We start from the raw sequence: 15,755 nt of genomic DNA on the forward strand, positions 1-15,755 counted from the left end.
ATCTGGTACTAGGGTTTGAACTCAGAGCCTAGGTTCTGTCCCTTTTTTTTTTCTTCAAGGCTGGTGCTTTACCACTTGAGCCACAGCTCCACTTCTGCTTTCTTGGTAATTAATTGGAGATAAGAGTCTCATGGACTTCATTGCCCAGGCTGGCTTCAAAATGTGATCCTCAGAGCTCAGCTTCCTGAGTAGCAAGGGCAACAGGTGCGAGCCACTTCACCCAGCCTGAATATATAATGAATTTGTTTATTTCACTTATTGCAGAGTTTTGTCCCCTGAGTGCTGGTCTTTGGCTTTGTACCCCAGACTTTGACTTTATTCTTTGTTGTCTAGCTTTGGACTAGCCTATGAGAGACCCCGGTCAGCAGACACTGCCCTAGACAGACTGCTCCCTGCCTTTGGGAACAGACTTTGGGTGGGCGCCTGTACATCAATTGTGCCTGTGGCTGCTCATGTGCCCAGCTGCATCATGGGGTTGTGTTGAGACCACGTGGCTTGAACTGCCTGAACGATTTACTTTCTCATCCTTTCTGGAAAAGTATTTGCTGAGTCCTGTTAGAAATGCTCAAGAAATACTTCCAGTTCAACCAATGTGTGAACCTCCTTTCTGCCAATATGAACCCATGTCTTTGGGACAGGGGTGCTCAGATGAACCAAGACCCCAAACTCTGCTCTCTTTAACAAGAGGTGTAGTGTGGCAAGAATTGGCACCAAAGAAGCATCTGTTAAGCACCTGCTGTGTTCTGGGTGCTGTAATGAATAAGATAAATTTCCTGCCCTTAGGCCCTCCTTGTGAGCTCCAGAAACCATATCAGATCATCACTGGGCTCAGCCAAGTGACACCTAGGCCCTAGAGGAGGGCTCCCAATGCAGGGGTCATCTTGGCTCTCTCCTTTCCTACTCAACATCCTGGTCTCATTTTTTGTTTTGTTTTGTTTTTGTTGGTTGTGGGGGGTCCTGGCAGCTGTCCCTCAGCTCTTCAGCTCAAGGCGAGGGCTTTACCACTTCCAGTTCCCTGGAGGTTAATTGGAGATAACAGTCTCACCGACTTTCCTGCCTGGGTTGGCTTTGAACCGTGATCCTCAGATCTCAGCCTCCTCAGTAGCTAGGATTACAGGCGTGAGCCACCAGTGCCCGGCTTGGGCCTCATTTTTGCTATGCTATGTTCCCCAAGCCCAGCTTTTCTCCAAGGGCACTCCCAGAGATAGCTCACTGACCCATCTTGGCTTCCTCCAGCACTGAGCAAGGGCCTCGTATATATCAGGTGCTCAATGGATGCTTACAGCACTGCTAAGCTTCAGACGCGGTAACAGGTAACAACCACCAGACAGCCCTTTGAGAATGCCGTTGAAGAGCTATGTCTTGAGGGAATTCCAAAATGGAAGCTACCGGCATTCTACAACTCCTCCCCTCCCTCCCCCTTATAAAATCTATAGATTGCATCATGTTTCTTTCCTCTCCCTCCCATCCCAGTGTCGTGGCTGGCTTTGTGTTCTGTGTGAGGGCTTCTTAGTGAAATCAGATCCCAGGTTGTCCTGGGAGCTGGCTTTGATGTGAGGAGGAATTATTGAAATAGACAGAGGCGATCTATATAATAAAATGCCTCCTACATTTTTTATACGGTGATGGGTGGTGGGGGAGGGGAGGAGAAGAGGCTGGGCGGTGGGCAGGGACTCAGCTCTTGGGTTGCGAGAGCACGGGTCTGAGAGCTTTCGGCTTTTTTGTCCCAGGCCTCAAGGACTCTCAACCCTTCTCCGGGAAATCCTTTCTCAGGGAACAAGCAGTCTTGTTAGTTTTTTACTGATGCTTGAGAAATTTCCTTGGGGCCTCACAATACTTTCTCTTGATAATATGTCTCAGATGGATTTAAGATCACTGCTGTTACATGAGGGTTTAACTTTGATTTGACTTGCGGGGGAAGAAAAAACATTCTCTCCCTGTTCCCCCCCCCCCCCTTTCTCTTTCCAGTAGAAGTTCCAGTCTGGCACCGGTAGGTTTCTTCTTTGAAATCTTTTTCTTCTGAACCAGACATTGTGCTGGGAATTTAATGGGAAACAAGAAGGGAGATCTTTGCCCCACAGATTTGGGGGCTGATTCCTCAAACAGAAGGGGACCTCACAGCACAATAAAATGCTATGCTCTAGAGGCTGAGCGAGGGCTTCCTGGAGGAGGTAATGTTTTAGTAGGGACCTGAAGGATGAGTAGGAGTTTGCTAGACAAAGAGGGGAAGGGAAGGGTCTCATTGGCAGAGGGAACAGAACTCATGCACGCACGTACATACGCACGTGCACAGGTTAGCCCTCCTCAAAGGAGGAAAGGAGCTTAGCACAGCCATTTCCAGCCCTTGGCTGTGGCGTGACTTAGATAGCCTTGCTCTTTGGCTCTCTGAAGGATCAAAGCACAGGACCCCCCCTCGCCCCCCCTGGGGAGGGCAAGATGAAAAAGCTGTATGACTCACGGAGGAAATATTCTGCTGTGTCGGCTTCGTAGTCCGCATCCTCTGGGAAGTGATCGATTTGCTTGCACAGACCTTTGAAGTTTCCTGCAAGACAAGGGAGAAGGAGTGCATGAGCCATGGGTACTTTGCCAGGGGGCTTGGGGTCCACCTGCCTCTTCACGACCTCTCACTTTTCAGCAGCTCGCTCCAGCCCCTCCCTGGCCCTGGGAGAAACGTATTGCTTTGTCTGTTGGCACTTCTGCGGGGTGGATCAAAACACACTGGCCCGCAGCCCTGCAGAGAGGATCTGGAGCTCAGACTTCAAAACCCGGCCTCTTGTCCCTGCAGCTCTACTTCTAAGGATTAGCTGGGGTTTGATTCTGGGCAGGGTGGGTCCTGTGCTTGGGGGATGGTGGATGTTGGGGGGGGGGAGGAAGAGAGGGGGAAGATGGAGGGAAGAAACTGAGGCTCAGTGGGGCAGATGAACAGAGTAAGGGCTTGTGACTAGGAACTAGAACATTTCCTCCGTGTTTGCTGAGCACATACTGTAAGCACAAGGCCCTGGCCTGCCCTCACCAATGTTCACTGAGCTTATGAGCGAGCTACGAAGGCCACCTTCACAGAAAGTGTTGAATGGAGTCCATTTATAGTTGCCAGTGTTGGTTTTAATAGCCAAGGGGAAGGCAGAGCTAATGCCTGTTAACTTTCTTTGAGTGGGAAAATAATTGAGCCTGTGCTGATATCCTGCGTCAGAGCAGGTTTCTGTGGTCAGACCATCTGGTCCAGCTTGGCTTCCTGGAGTTGACTCAGTTTCCCCATCTGAACAGAGGCTGGTAACATTTACTCCTTGGAGACCAATAGGAGATACGAATGAACTTGACTCTGTCCAGTCACTGATGTTTGGGCTTTTTGTGACTAGTGTTTATTGAAGACAGTTTCTCAATATCTGTTAGTAATTAATTTTCTTATAGCGTCCTGAGACTCCACGCCTTGTCAAATACTGCACACTATATAACGTTAAGGTGTTACCACATCCCTAATTTAAAAGTCCAAAATCCCAAGTGTTTTTCATCTTATTGGTGCTACTATTGGAGCTTGAATTCAGGACCTCATGCTCTCCCTTAGCTTTTTCCTCTCAATGCTGGTGCTCTACCACTTGAGCCATAGTTCTACTTCTGTCTTTTTGGTGGTTAATTGGAGAGGAGGGTCTCTTGGATTTGTCTGCCCAGGTTAACTTCAAACTGAGATCCTCAGATTGGTGCCTGGCTCAAAAACATCTTGAGTGCTAGCGTGCGTTGTTGATGTGGGTATCTTCATACCTGACCTCAGGTGAAGGGTCTCGGTCAGAATGTTGGTACGCTGAAAATATTGTAGGAAATTACCTTCAGACTGGATGTTTAAGGTGTGAATGACACAAAGATAGACTTCCTGTTTAGACCTGGGCCCTGTCTCCAGGCTATATCATTATAGATAGATGCAAATATCCCAAAATCTGAAAAAAAAAATCTGAGGCCTAAGTATTTTGCATGAGGGCTGTTCAGCCTGCCTTACGAATAGTTTAAGATAGTGTATGTGCTCTGTATGCACATAGCATTTAGAGCTTTCTAGTATTATTCTGTGCTATACATTTCACAGCCTCCAGCTTTTGTTCACGCCTGGATCTTCTCTGTCCCAAACTTCCCAACTTTCCTGATTTCTCTCAGAAAGAAAACTCCCCATAGGCCATTGGGATTTTTGGCCACTACGGAAGCTTGCTAGGGTCAAAATAGGAACCCCAAGTGCTTTGGGCTTTGCCCTCTTCTTGCTCACCCTGCCTGCCTTCTTGTCTCCCCTCTGTCTTCCTGCATGTCGGGGTGTCAATAGGAGGCCTGGTTTGCCCCCAAGACCTTATTCCAACCACCTGCTCAGCCTTCTCTGTGGGAAAAGTCTTTATGGGGCCATGAAGGAAGATTGTTACAATTTCACATCAGTGCAGCTGAAAAACTCTGACAATTCCATCTGACAAACATTAAGCCGGCACCAATTGGTGGCTGGCGACTATGACGTTGGTGACACTGGAAGTGACCCCTTGAGAACGCAATACTGGCCTTCCCGAGGTGCCTTACAAATTGGGGACAGAGCCAGACCCAGCACCAAGGGCTCAAGGGTAGTTCTTTTCTCTCACCCAAGGACCCATGGCTCCTACCTGGGCTCCACCACCCCTATTCCCTACAGCCTGGCTCTCCACAATCCTGTCTCACTCCTGAGTGGGCAAGTGGCTCCCAGCACAGGGTATGTATGGAGAGGCTGCGCCGAGTGTGGACAGCGGGCCCACTTCCGGTCCCACTCCCAGTCCCATGCCTGCTGATGGGTCTTACACAGAACCATACCCTCAGCAGGGCTGAGGCCCCATGAGAGGGCAGCGAGACCTCTCCTCTCCAAGGCTCCCTTGGATCAGAGAGAGAGTCCAGCCACGAGAGCCCGTCACCATCCAGGCCTCTCCTCTTCCTCACTGCCATCCCCGTGTCCTACCCATGAGAGCACCCCAGTACCTGCCCTGTCTCTCCACAGACAGCACCCCAACCCCTGGATGATACCCCAGCCCCTTACTTCTGCATTTATTATCCACTCTTTCCCCTCCTACAGAATAATCACCAGGAGCCTTCAGAAATACAAATCTGAGCATACACCTCCAGCTTCACACACACACACACACACACACACACACACACACACACACACACACACACTTCCTTGGTGCTGGGTATCATTATCAGGGCTGGTAGACCTACCTTCTATCTCTGCCTCACCTCCCACCCATTTCCTTCTTTCTGAACCTTGGCCTTCCCTCATCCCACAAGACTCTTGCACTTGCTGGTCTTGCTGCCCAGGCTCTATCACCTGCTTTATTAGTTTCCTTCTTCCACCTTTCTTCTTGGTGTTAGTGGGCATGTCTAACCACTGCTGGCTGCTCTGTGTGTGTATGTGTATGTGTAGGGGTAGATGTTTCGGTATGTGTGGTGCTCATGGGAACATTCCATTAGAGGGCAGGGGATGACTAAGGAAGGAGGAGGGAGGTAAGAGGATGAGGTCCAGGATACAAGGGTGCTAGGGGTGACATACCCCAGGAGGTCAGGTGACATGGTGTCAGCGGCCTGTGATGCCTTTTTCCTGATGCAGTAGGAAGCAGGCTAGGTACGGATGGGCTGGTGACTCGAGGAAAGAGGAAGGGAAGGGACATTTCCCTGTGAGGGTAGGCGGGGCAGTGGACCAGGCACCCAAGGGAAGGTGACATAGTCTATGTGTGTCGGTGGCTTGAAGGTCCCTTGGAGAGTGTGTGGTTTTTTCCAGCCCCATCCAGAGTGCAGGAGAGGCTTGGGTGGGGGCTCCCTTGATCAGGAGGGGGGCTCACGCGAGGTGAGTATAAAATGGTGAGGTGAGTGTTAGGATCTTGGGGCTGGTGAGCTGCTGGGCTTTGGAAGCCTTGGGGATGGGGGTGGGGGTGGGGTCAAGTCGGAGGCTGGGGGAGTGATCTGTCAGGGTGAGCCATGATGGTCAGGGAGGGAGGTTTGAAAGACAGATTGTGGAGCGGGACAGTCACTGGTAATGCCAAGGTCAAGGGTAAGACCAGAAGCATGGCTGTCTCTGGATGGTACTCAAAGAATCTGGCAACCGGAAAGGTCGCAGGAATTAGCAAACAAGATGAGGCGAAAGCGTTCCCTATTATTTTTCCTGTGTATGTCAAGGATATATATTCAGAAACTGCCTACCCAGTTAAAAATTGAAGTGCAAACGATTCATCAAATTATTCTAATAGGGCGCAAATCATTGGTTGGTTTTGTAGAAATTATTGGTGTGATCTTTTGCTGATGAGGCTGTCACGGGCTAAATGATGGCCCTGTCTGGTGGCGATCTGACATGGGGAGCCGCAGCAGATGCGTCCCCAGCTTTCCTGGAGGAGGAGGAACCGCTGGGGCTGAGGGCACACCATTTCCTAATTTGTTCTGGAGGACCTGCTGTGAAAGCCGGCCCAGGCCCCAGGAGGCATGCCCCGCACACAAGATGGTGTGTGTGTGTGTGTGTGTGTGTGTGTGTGTGTGTGTGTGTGTGTGTGTGTGAGTTGGGAAGGGGAACGGGGGGGGGGGCAGGGTGTGGAATGAAGGAACTGGGCTGAGGCTGGATGAGTTTCAGAGGCAGGAAGTTGGGAGGAGGCAGAATTATAAGGATGGCCTTGGAACAGTCAGGGGCTACAGTGAGGAGCAGGGAGGCTGGGCATGGGCAAAGGGCACCCCATGTGAGAGACTGCAGTGGCGGTGGTACCCCTGGGAGCCCAGGTGCCATACGGGCAAGAAGAGAGGAAGTTGAGACTCAGGAGATTCCCCTGGCATTGGCACATAAATTACAGAGGGCTCAGAGCATGGATCGGGGTGTTGGAGACTGGGCTAGCTCGGGTGTGTGTGTATGTGATGAGGCTGTGAAGGTTGGCTGGTAGAGAAACTGCCTACCCAGTTAAAAATTGAAATGCAAATGGGCTGGGAGCCTGCAAGCTGGGCAGTGGATTCAGACTGAATAATGAGGCTGTCCAGGCTCACGAAAGTGGCCCACGCACTGATGGTGAAATTTAAATTCCATAGCACACTCATATGGGCAGACATCACTATAGTCTGTGAAGAGTAGTGTGATGTTTTCCCAATGCCAGTCTAGAGCTCTGCTCTGTCTCTTTCTGGTTGATGGTAATCAAGGCCACAATTGGGATGGCTTCAGGCAAAGATGGATCCAGGCGCTCAAAACTCTGGCATCTCCTTCCGTTTGTGGCTTTGCTCTCAGTTGTCCTCAATACTTAAGCAGCCATGGTAGAGAAGACTGCCTAAGTGCCAGGCACTGGGTGATAGGTCTCACCTGAACCTCTGCCCTTCATGGGCTCATAGTCTAGAGGGGAGAAAACAGAAAGTAAAGGATGGACTAGAATGAGTGTCTCCCATTCTGTTTTAGAGGGACATAGGAGGTCTTATGGGAACACAGCACAGCACAGCTTTTCAGATAAGTAACATTAATGTAGCATCAACTGTATGCCATGCTGTGTGTGTGTGTGTGTGTGTGTGTGTGTGTGTGTGCGCTCATGCAGGTGTGTGTTTGTGGGAGGTAATGCACTGGTGGGGGGTGTGAAGGGATTTCTAGGGAGAGGGACCAGTGAGAGGAGAGCCAGGAAGTGCTGGAGGTGCAGGGGTGGGGGGCATGGAGGAGGTAGGGCAGAGCAGCTTTCCCAGAGCAGCATGGGGATGGCAGGACTGGGCACGGAACATGCGGGCCATAGGCCGAGCTGTGCTGGAGCAGGCTTGTGCCAACCCGTGCCATGGGAGCTTTGCTTCCTAACTCACACTGGTAGCTTGAAATCAGTGCTGAAGGAATGTTGACACCAGGGGAACTGACCTACAAATCAAGGTCAGCCACTTCCAACTCTTTGCAGTCCAGAGAGCCAGTTAACCCTACACTAGAATCCCACTGGGTGAGGGCGATCCTAGGTGGAGCTGGCACAGAGACAGGACAGCGTGGGGTGGTGGGGCGGGGGGGGGGGGGCGCGCGGAACTGAAGACTTGCAAATAAAGATCTGTTCCCTTTGGAGGGGCTGGCTGGGTGGGGTAAGGGCAGACGACAGCTGGGGAGGGGCAGGGGCCGGATTCCACCGCTCCAAGCTGAAGGGAGGAGCAGGACTCACTGCACATTCCCCACTGAGGCTGAGCAGCCTGCTTGGAGGATCAAGGGCTGCCTTGGGCTATCCAACTAAGGGGCTCCACCACCAGGAGCCTCAGCTGATTCCCCCACCCCAGAAGGGCAGAAGTGGTGACTTCAGCCACGGGGAGGCGGCATGGCCCTTAGCCGTGCCTCAGGCGGCCCAAGCGCTGCCTGCTGGAATTTCCTGGGTTAAGACTGGGAATTTGGGCTTGCAGGTATTAAGTGGCTTAAAGAGACGTTTCCATCAGCTTTGTCAAAAGCACGTTAATATCTCACAACACCAACTGCTGTCTTGTTTCTCTAGATACAATAAGCTCCCGGTAAACCTGGTCATTAGGGGCTGCATGCGCTGGTTTATTTTCACATATTCATGAGAAGTAGAAAGAGCTACCCCGGAGCCAGGAGCAAGCCCAGGGAGCTGAGTGGCAGAGGCCGGGGAGGCGGCTGCACAAGTAATTTTTTAAGTGAGGTAAATGAAGGGTTTGGAGGTTGCTGAGTTCTTGGTGCTTTCAACCATTTTTTTTTTTTTTTTTTACTCCTGGCATTTTGCTTTCCTAGCAGTGATGCAGGAGGCCTCGGGGTGGGGGGGGGAGGTGCCTGGCTGGATCTCCAGATCCCAGCCCAGCCTGCAGCCCCTATGGTATCATGTGGTATAGTAATAGGACGGCCCATGTGGCAGTGAATGAAGGTGCTCATTAGATGGCTGGCTCACTCATTCACTCATTCACCTGCCCATTCATTCAGTCACTCACTCATTCACCCACTCATTCATTCTCACTCACTCATTCATTCATTCACTTGCTCATCAACTTACACATGCTTTCGTGTATTCAGTCATTTGGTGGGTGGTTGAGTGCCTCCTGGAGGCCAGATACTGGGCAGTGTCTGGGCAGAGTTGAATGGGATAGAACATCTCTTCTGCCTGCCTGCCTTCCCTGAGTTTGCTTGCTCCTCCTGTTCTGGCTTCTCCCCTCTCCGTAGCCCTCGACATCTGGGCTGCCCACAGCAATGAACTCTTGCTCATGCATTGTCTGGTTGTACCTGGTGGTGGATTTCATCCCCACAGAGGCTTCTTTCTATGGGTTGCAGGAACTAGACAGAGCTGGCTTCTAAGTCTGGTTCTGTTAGTGATCAGCTATGTGAATTCGAGCAAGTCGTGTGACCTCTCCAGGTCTCAGTTTCCTTTGTGTCAGAAAGTGATCTTAATCCTGGCACAGGGCTCGTGGGAGCAGGGCTGGGGGGAAGTCAATCCGAAAGATTCAGGCTGGGAAGGTGGCTCAGTGGTAGAGTGCTTGCCTTACATGCAAGAGGCCCCGGGTTTGCACCACATAAGCAGAAAAAGCCAGATGTGGCACTATGGCTCAAGCAGAGTGCTTGCCTTGAGCTGAAGAGCTGAGGGACAGCACCCCGGCCCAGAGTTCAGGCCCCACAACAGACAAAAAAAAAATCCTAAGGATTCAATGAGGTAATAGAAGCAAAAGACCCCCAGGGGTTCTAACCCAGAGGAGGAGCCCAACACATGCAGCTCTTCCTTCTGTTTCTTCTTGAAATGCCACCTCTCCCAGGAAGCCTCTCTCCATTGCCCTGGGCGGGAAGGATTCTTCCATGTTCTCTGGCCGGGCTTCTCAGATTTTAGTGGGCATAGGAATTGCCTGGCGCTCATCCAGACTAGACCTGGGTTTGCTGGGTGCAGGGAGGGGCTGGATGCAGCCTCTTCATTTCTCCCAGGCTCCAGGCGATGGCCAGGCTGCAGGGTCCCTGGAGGCCCCCATTTGGGGTGAGTGACCACCGGGAGGGCCATCTGCTTCCATCCTGACTGTCCTGGAGCTGCTGTTGGGGAACAAATGGCTCTAACTCTGTAAACTCCTCCAAGGCAGAATTTCTGGTGGGGAGGTCTCTGAATAGACCACATTATCCTTGATTCGAAGATGCTCACATGCACATTTTAATGTTTTAGAAATCGGATGTGTCTTATTATTGATCAAGTTCATTGACTTCAGCATGTGGCTTTTCTCCTGAAAGATCACTATATTATATCGATGATGTACCTTTTAATGATAACACCTACCTGACCAAAGTTTATTGAACACGGAAACAAATAAATGAGTGTGTGTGTGTGTGTGTGTGTGTGTGTGTATACATGTGTGTGCACATGTGGGCAGAGAGCACGTGACACACTTCCATTCTAAACAGATGAGCTTTGTGTCAAATATTAGAATCCCTGGGGCACAGGCTCTTTTGTACTTCTCTTATCAAAAGTCTACTTGACAATGCCAGGACATAGGTACATGCCACAACTCAGCAATTTCTCTCAGAAATGTGACTTAGAGAAATGCTTGCATAAATGCACAAAGAGACGCATAAGAGGATGTTTCTATCAGCACAGCTTGTAACAGCAAGGAACTGAGAACAAGCCGCCTTTGCTATTGCCAGAGAGGGGTAGCACCTTGTAGTAGATGAGTGGGACAAGCTGTTGGCAGCAGTGAACATGAATGGAAGCTAGCGACACATGTCAGCACAGATGAGTTCCACAAATACAACACTGAACAAAGAAAACCGTCCCGCAGAAAAGTACACAGAAGTGTGCTTTTTTCTTTGTTTCTTTGTTTGTTTCTTTCTCTCCCTTCTTTCCTTCATCTTTCCTTCTTTCCTCCTTCCTTACTTCCTTACTTCTTTCCACCCCCCCTCCCTTTTTGTTAGTACTAGGGCTTTAACTCAGGATCTGGGTGCTGTCCCTTAGCTCCCTCACTCAAGGCTGATACACTACCACATGAACCACAACTCCAGTGCTAGCTTTTTGGTGGTTAATTGAAGATAAGAGTCTCACAGACTTTCCTGCCTGGGCTGGTTTTGAATTGGGACCCTCAGATTCAGTATCCTGAGTAACTAGGATTACAAGTGTGAGTCATTAGCACCCATCTATGATTTTATTTTTATAAAGTTAAAAATACTGGACCCATGGTTGGGTGCATGTCTAGAATTCCAGCCATTTGGGAGGTTAAAGATAACAAGATTAAGGTTCAAGGCTAGCTTAGGCAGTTTGAAATGTAAGCTAAAAGCAAAAGGCCTGGGTGTCAGGAGATAGATGGGGTTTCATCTTCCTCCTGTTGTTTTGTAGGCAGGTATTCTTTTTTTTTTTTTTTTTTCCCTTCAGTTGTGGGGCTTGAACTCTGGGCCTGGGCGCTGTTTCTCAGCTCTTCAGCTCAAGGCTAGAGCTCTACCACTTGAGCCACAGTGGCACTTCCTGTTTTCTGAGTGGTTTAGTGGAGATAAGAGTCTCACAGCCTTTCTTGCCCGGGCTGGCTTTGAATGGCGATCCTCAGATCTCAGCCTCCTGAGTAGCTAGGATGACAGGCGTGAGCCACTAGCGCCTGGCTGTAACCAGGTATTCTTTGTAGCTAAGTATTCATCTTTCAGTCTGGTGTTCCAGCTAGTCCTTGACTTTCATTGAGGCCTCCAGCCCAAGTAGTGTTGAGCTAAGTGCTGTGATCGAGAAGGATTCCCTGTCTCCCAGGATGAGGGTCCAGTGAGGTCAGACAAATGACTGGACAGAACCACAGTGAAAACCACAAAGCTGCCCTGGTGTAGGCTGTCCCCGTGGAGACTGCCACAGGCCAGGCTCAGAGCCAAGCTCTGGACTCAAATCGTGAGAACCCAGCCGGGCAGCTTCTAGTGTCTTCTTCCCATCAGGCACATATGGACACAGAAGCCCAGAAAGGCAAAGGAATCAACGGAAGAGGCGTTGCTCTGTGAGTGGAGGACCTTGGCTCTGACGCCAGGAATGGATTCCAGGTTCTGCTGCACTGCCACTCAGGGCCCGGGCTGCTGGAAGCAGGTGGCTGTAGCAGTGGTCAAAGGGGTAAAGAAGGCTTCCTGGAAGAAGCACCATCCCAGAGGAGCTACGAAAGCAGAGTAGAAGCTGGAAGACGAAAGGTAGGCAGGGAAGGGTATGGGAGGGGAAGAGGAGGGTGTTAGGGAGAAGAGCAAGAGGCAATCAGAGAGAGAGAGAGAGAGCAGGAGGCTGGGCCAGGAGCCTTGGTCTGTTTGAAGGCTGGAGTTAGATGGTTGGTCTGGAAGTTGTATATGTATGTGTGTGCACACAAGCACACATGCATGTGTGCGTGTGGGAGAGAGTGTGACAGGGTTGGGATTACTCAGAGTCATTCTAAGTTTAAACTTTGGACCAGTGAGGAGCCAATGAAGGATTCCAATCAGAGTTTCATGTGACTCAATCGCACCAGGTTAACACCAGGGTGCCTGAGAGGAAAATGGAGTAGAGGGACACACGTGTAGTCAGGGCCCAGGTTCCTCTGTGAAGCAGAGACTTGTCTATGGCCCTGCCTTGTGCAATCTACTTCCAATTTCTGACCACAGATGTCCCCACACCCTTCCCTTGTTGGTTCTTGTTCATTGCTTGGTTCATTCAGCCTGGTGGTGGAGAGCCAGGCCAAAGTCAAACACACTGCAGACACGGCTGACCCACAGGTCAAAAACAGCTCATGCAACTCAGATCCACAGAGGATGCCCACTGATCCACCTTCTCCAGACCAAGGGTACTGCCCTGCTCCCAAATCCTCAAGATTTCCAGAGCAGAGACAAGGCCTCCTCTAGCCACAGGGAGCCAGGCCCAAGGCTTCCCATTTTCTCTCCTGCCGACTCTTCAGTAGCTCTTCCTCCCTGCTGAACAAAGCTCTCCTCTCTTCTCCATCTAAAACAAGGTCTGTCTGTTTCCTTTGGAAGGCAGAACAAGGTTCTCAGGGTGGCAGTAGACAGGCAGAGCTATGTCTAGCTGAGATAAACGTGTATGTGCACGCGTACTGGGGCTTGAACTCAGGGCATTGTCTCTGAGCTCTTTTGCTCCAGGCTAGCACTCTACCACGTGAGCCACAGCTCCACTTCTGGCTTTTTGGTGGTTAATTGGAGATAAGAGCCTCACAGACTTTTTCTGCCTGAGCTGGCTTTGAACCATGATCCTTCGATCTCAGCCTCCTAAGGACTACAGGTGTGAGCCACCAGTTCCTGGCTCTGAGACATAACCTTTAAGGGGGAACACTGAACACCTCCCACTTTGACCTGACTTACCTCACCCTCGTGCTGTGTGGGGGAGACTTCGGGTCTGTAGATGGGGAGTGTTATGGGTTCTAGAACTGCCTCCCATGGTAGAGCTGTTGGCCATGGCAGGGATTTGTAGAGTTGCTGGGATCCTGAGTTCCTTGCTCGTGTTCGGAGCCAGGATTCTAAGAAGCCTTCCCTCATGCTTGCAGCCCACAGCCGCCTCTCCCTCCTTTCTTCTCTGCTTTTACCTCCAAGATCTCTCAGCAGCAATTAACCACAGGCAACCTTGTGACAGTTCTTGTGTCGCTGTCTTGTCTTGTTATTTCAAAGTTCATGTGTCATTTTCCTAATAGAATTGTGTCGAGGACAGGGGTTACATTTCATACTCTGTTCTCTCTCTCTCTCTCTCTCTCTCTCTCTCTCTCTCTCTCTCTCTCTCTCTCTCTCTTTCTCTCTCTCTCTCTTTCTCCTAATGTGTTAAAAATCCTCTCTGTGCCAGGATTCCACATCTCATCTGATTTAATGACCATATTAACCCCCTGATGGGGGCTCTGCTGATGAACCCATTTTACAGAAGAGAGACTAGAGACTAGAAGTTTGCAGAGGCTGCCAGATAGATGCTAGCTTGTGTGTGTGTGTGTGTGTGTGTGTGTGTGTGTGTGTGTGTGTGTGTGTGTGTGTGTGTGTGTGTGTGTGTGTGCTAGTCCTAAGACTTGATTTCAGGGCCTGGGTACTGACCTCAGTTTTTTTTTTGGGTCCGGTCGTGGGGCCTGAACTCTGGGCCTGGGCGCTGTCCCTCAGCTCTTCAGCTCAAGGCTAGCGCTGTACCACTTGAGCCACAGCACCACTTCTGGCTTTTTTCTTTTTGCTTATGTGGTGCTGAGGAATCGAACCCAGGGCCTCATGCATGCAAGGCAAGCACTCTACCACTGAGCCACCTTCCCAGCCCCATGACCTCAGTTTTTCTGCTCAAAGCTAGCACTCTATCACTTGAGTCACAGTTCTAACTTCCATGTTTTTGGTTGTTAATTAGAGATAAGAGTTTCATGGACTTTCCTGCCTAGGCTGGCTTCAAACCTTGATCCTGAGATCTCAGCTTCCCAAGTAGCTAGGATTACAGGTGTGAGCCACCAGCACCTGGCTGCTAGACTCAGGATGGAGGCTGTCAGACTACCTGGCTGTGTGGAGCCTTACATAAGCTGATTCATGTCTTGGAGCCTCATTCATCCTCATTAAAATGGGATAATAGTATGGCCTGTTTCAAAGTGTGTTAGTACCCATGTAGAGCTCTCAGAGTGAAGTATGCAGCAAGCTCTGGGTTTATGTGAGCCAGTATTCTCATCACTGTGATATGACAAGAATAGCAGGCCTTGTTCAACCTAGATAATAGAATGGACAGATGTAAGTTATAGCATTTCCAGGTGTTTACTAAGATCCAGACTGACCAACCAGGAGGAAGGAAGACTGCCTTCCTTGCAGAGTTCTGTTGTCCTCATTCCTGTCCCTGAGCCCCTAGGAGCAAGCATTCTGCTTCAGACACCATTTGTTTAATCACAATAGGTATGTGGGTTTCTTTATGGGTCTAAGTGGCAGGCATTACCATTTCTGGGGTTTGGCCTTTTTTGAGCAAGTCCAAGAATCTATAAAGGGCAAGTCTGGGTCGTATGTGTGTGTGTGTGTGTGTGTGTGTGTGTGTGTGTGTGTGTGTGTGTGCGTGCGTGCATGTGCGTGCATGTACACACACAGTACTGGGACTTGAACTCAGGGTCTTACACTTTTGCTAGCTTTTTCTCTCAAGGCTGGCACTCTATCACTTGAGACATACCTCCATTTCTGACTTTTTGCTGGTTAGTTAGAGATAAGAGTCTTAAGGCTTTGTCTTCCCAGACTGGCTTCAAACCTTGATCCTTAGATCTCAGCCTCCTAAGTAGCTAGGATTCCAGGCCAAAGTCCCTAGAACCCAGCAAGATCAAGTGTTTAACTGGCGATGGATGCATCGATCAAGTGCACTTTAGCAGCCTCCTCTGTGCCCGGCCCTAGGCTAGGGAGGCAGTTAAGATGAGAAAGTCAGAAGCTTTGTTCTGGAAGTTTCCTCACCTGAGGGGTGTGGAAGGGACAGAGCAGCGGGTAAGAGACAGGAGTGGGTAAGATGGCTAGTCACCTTCTGCCTGTCCATCATGGTTCCCCAAGAGGAAAGGGGTTCCCAAGGGATGAGAAGAATTATTTGGAAAATTGTAACTGATCTGGAGTGCTAGACAGGGACAGTGAGCTGTTTGCACAGCCACTGAATATGTGTGGAAGAGATGGCACAGGTTCCGCTGTGTGTGTGTGTGTGTGCGTGTGTGTGTTTGAGAGAGAGAGAGAGACAGAGACAGAGAGAGTGCAGAGTGCATGTGCACACGTGCACGCATGCGCACTCAGTCTTCTGTCTTGCTGGCAGTGGGGTGGGGGATGGAGGGAGAGCCCTCTGGAAAGACCTGCCTCTGCCTCTGGCCTTGCTTGGCTGCTTTGGGTGCTGGTGAGAAGGCAAATGCTGTTTGCATTTCTGTCA

At 50.3% G+C, this 15,755-nt stretch overlaps 1 protein-coding gene across 2 annotated transcripts in view; it reads right to left on the reverse strand.

Annotated features, from left to right (window-relative positions):
* The window catches only part of Cacng2 (calcium voltage-gated channel auxiliary subunit gamma 2), a 102,105-nt gene that overhangs the window by 9,487 nt on the left and 76,863 nt on the right, over nucleotides 1-15,755 (reverse strand). For both annotated transcript variants that reach the window (XM_069999432.1, XM_069999431.1), the window contains one exon: nucleotides 2,459-2,542. In XM_069999432.1, the coding sequence (XP_069855533.1) occupies nucleotides 2,459-2,542 (84 nt within the window). The remainder of the gene's footprint in view (nucleotides 1-2,458; nucleotides 2,543-15,755) is intronic.

The sequence above is a fragment of the Dipodomys merriami genome, unplaced genomic scaffold (genome assembly GCF_024711535.1).
Source record: "Dipodomys merriami isolate MVZ:Mamm:240054 unplaced genomic scaffold, mDipMer1.0.p SCAF_55, whole genome shotgun sequence".
Lineage (NCBI taxonomy): Eukaryota > Metazoa > Chordata > Mammalia > Rodentia > Heteromyidae > Dipodomys > Dipodomys merriami.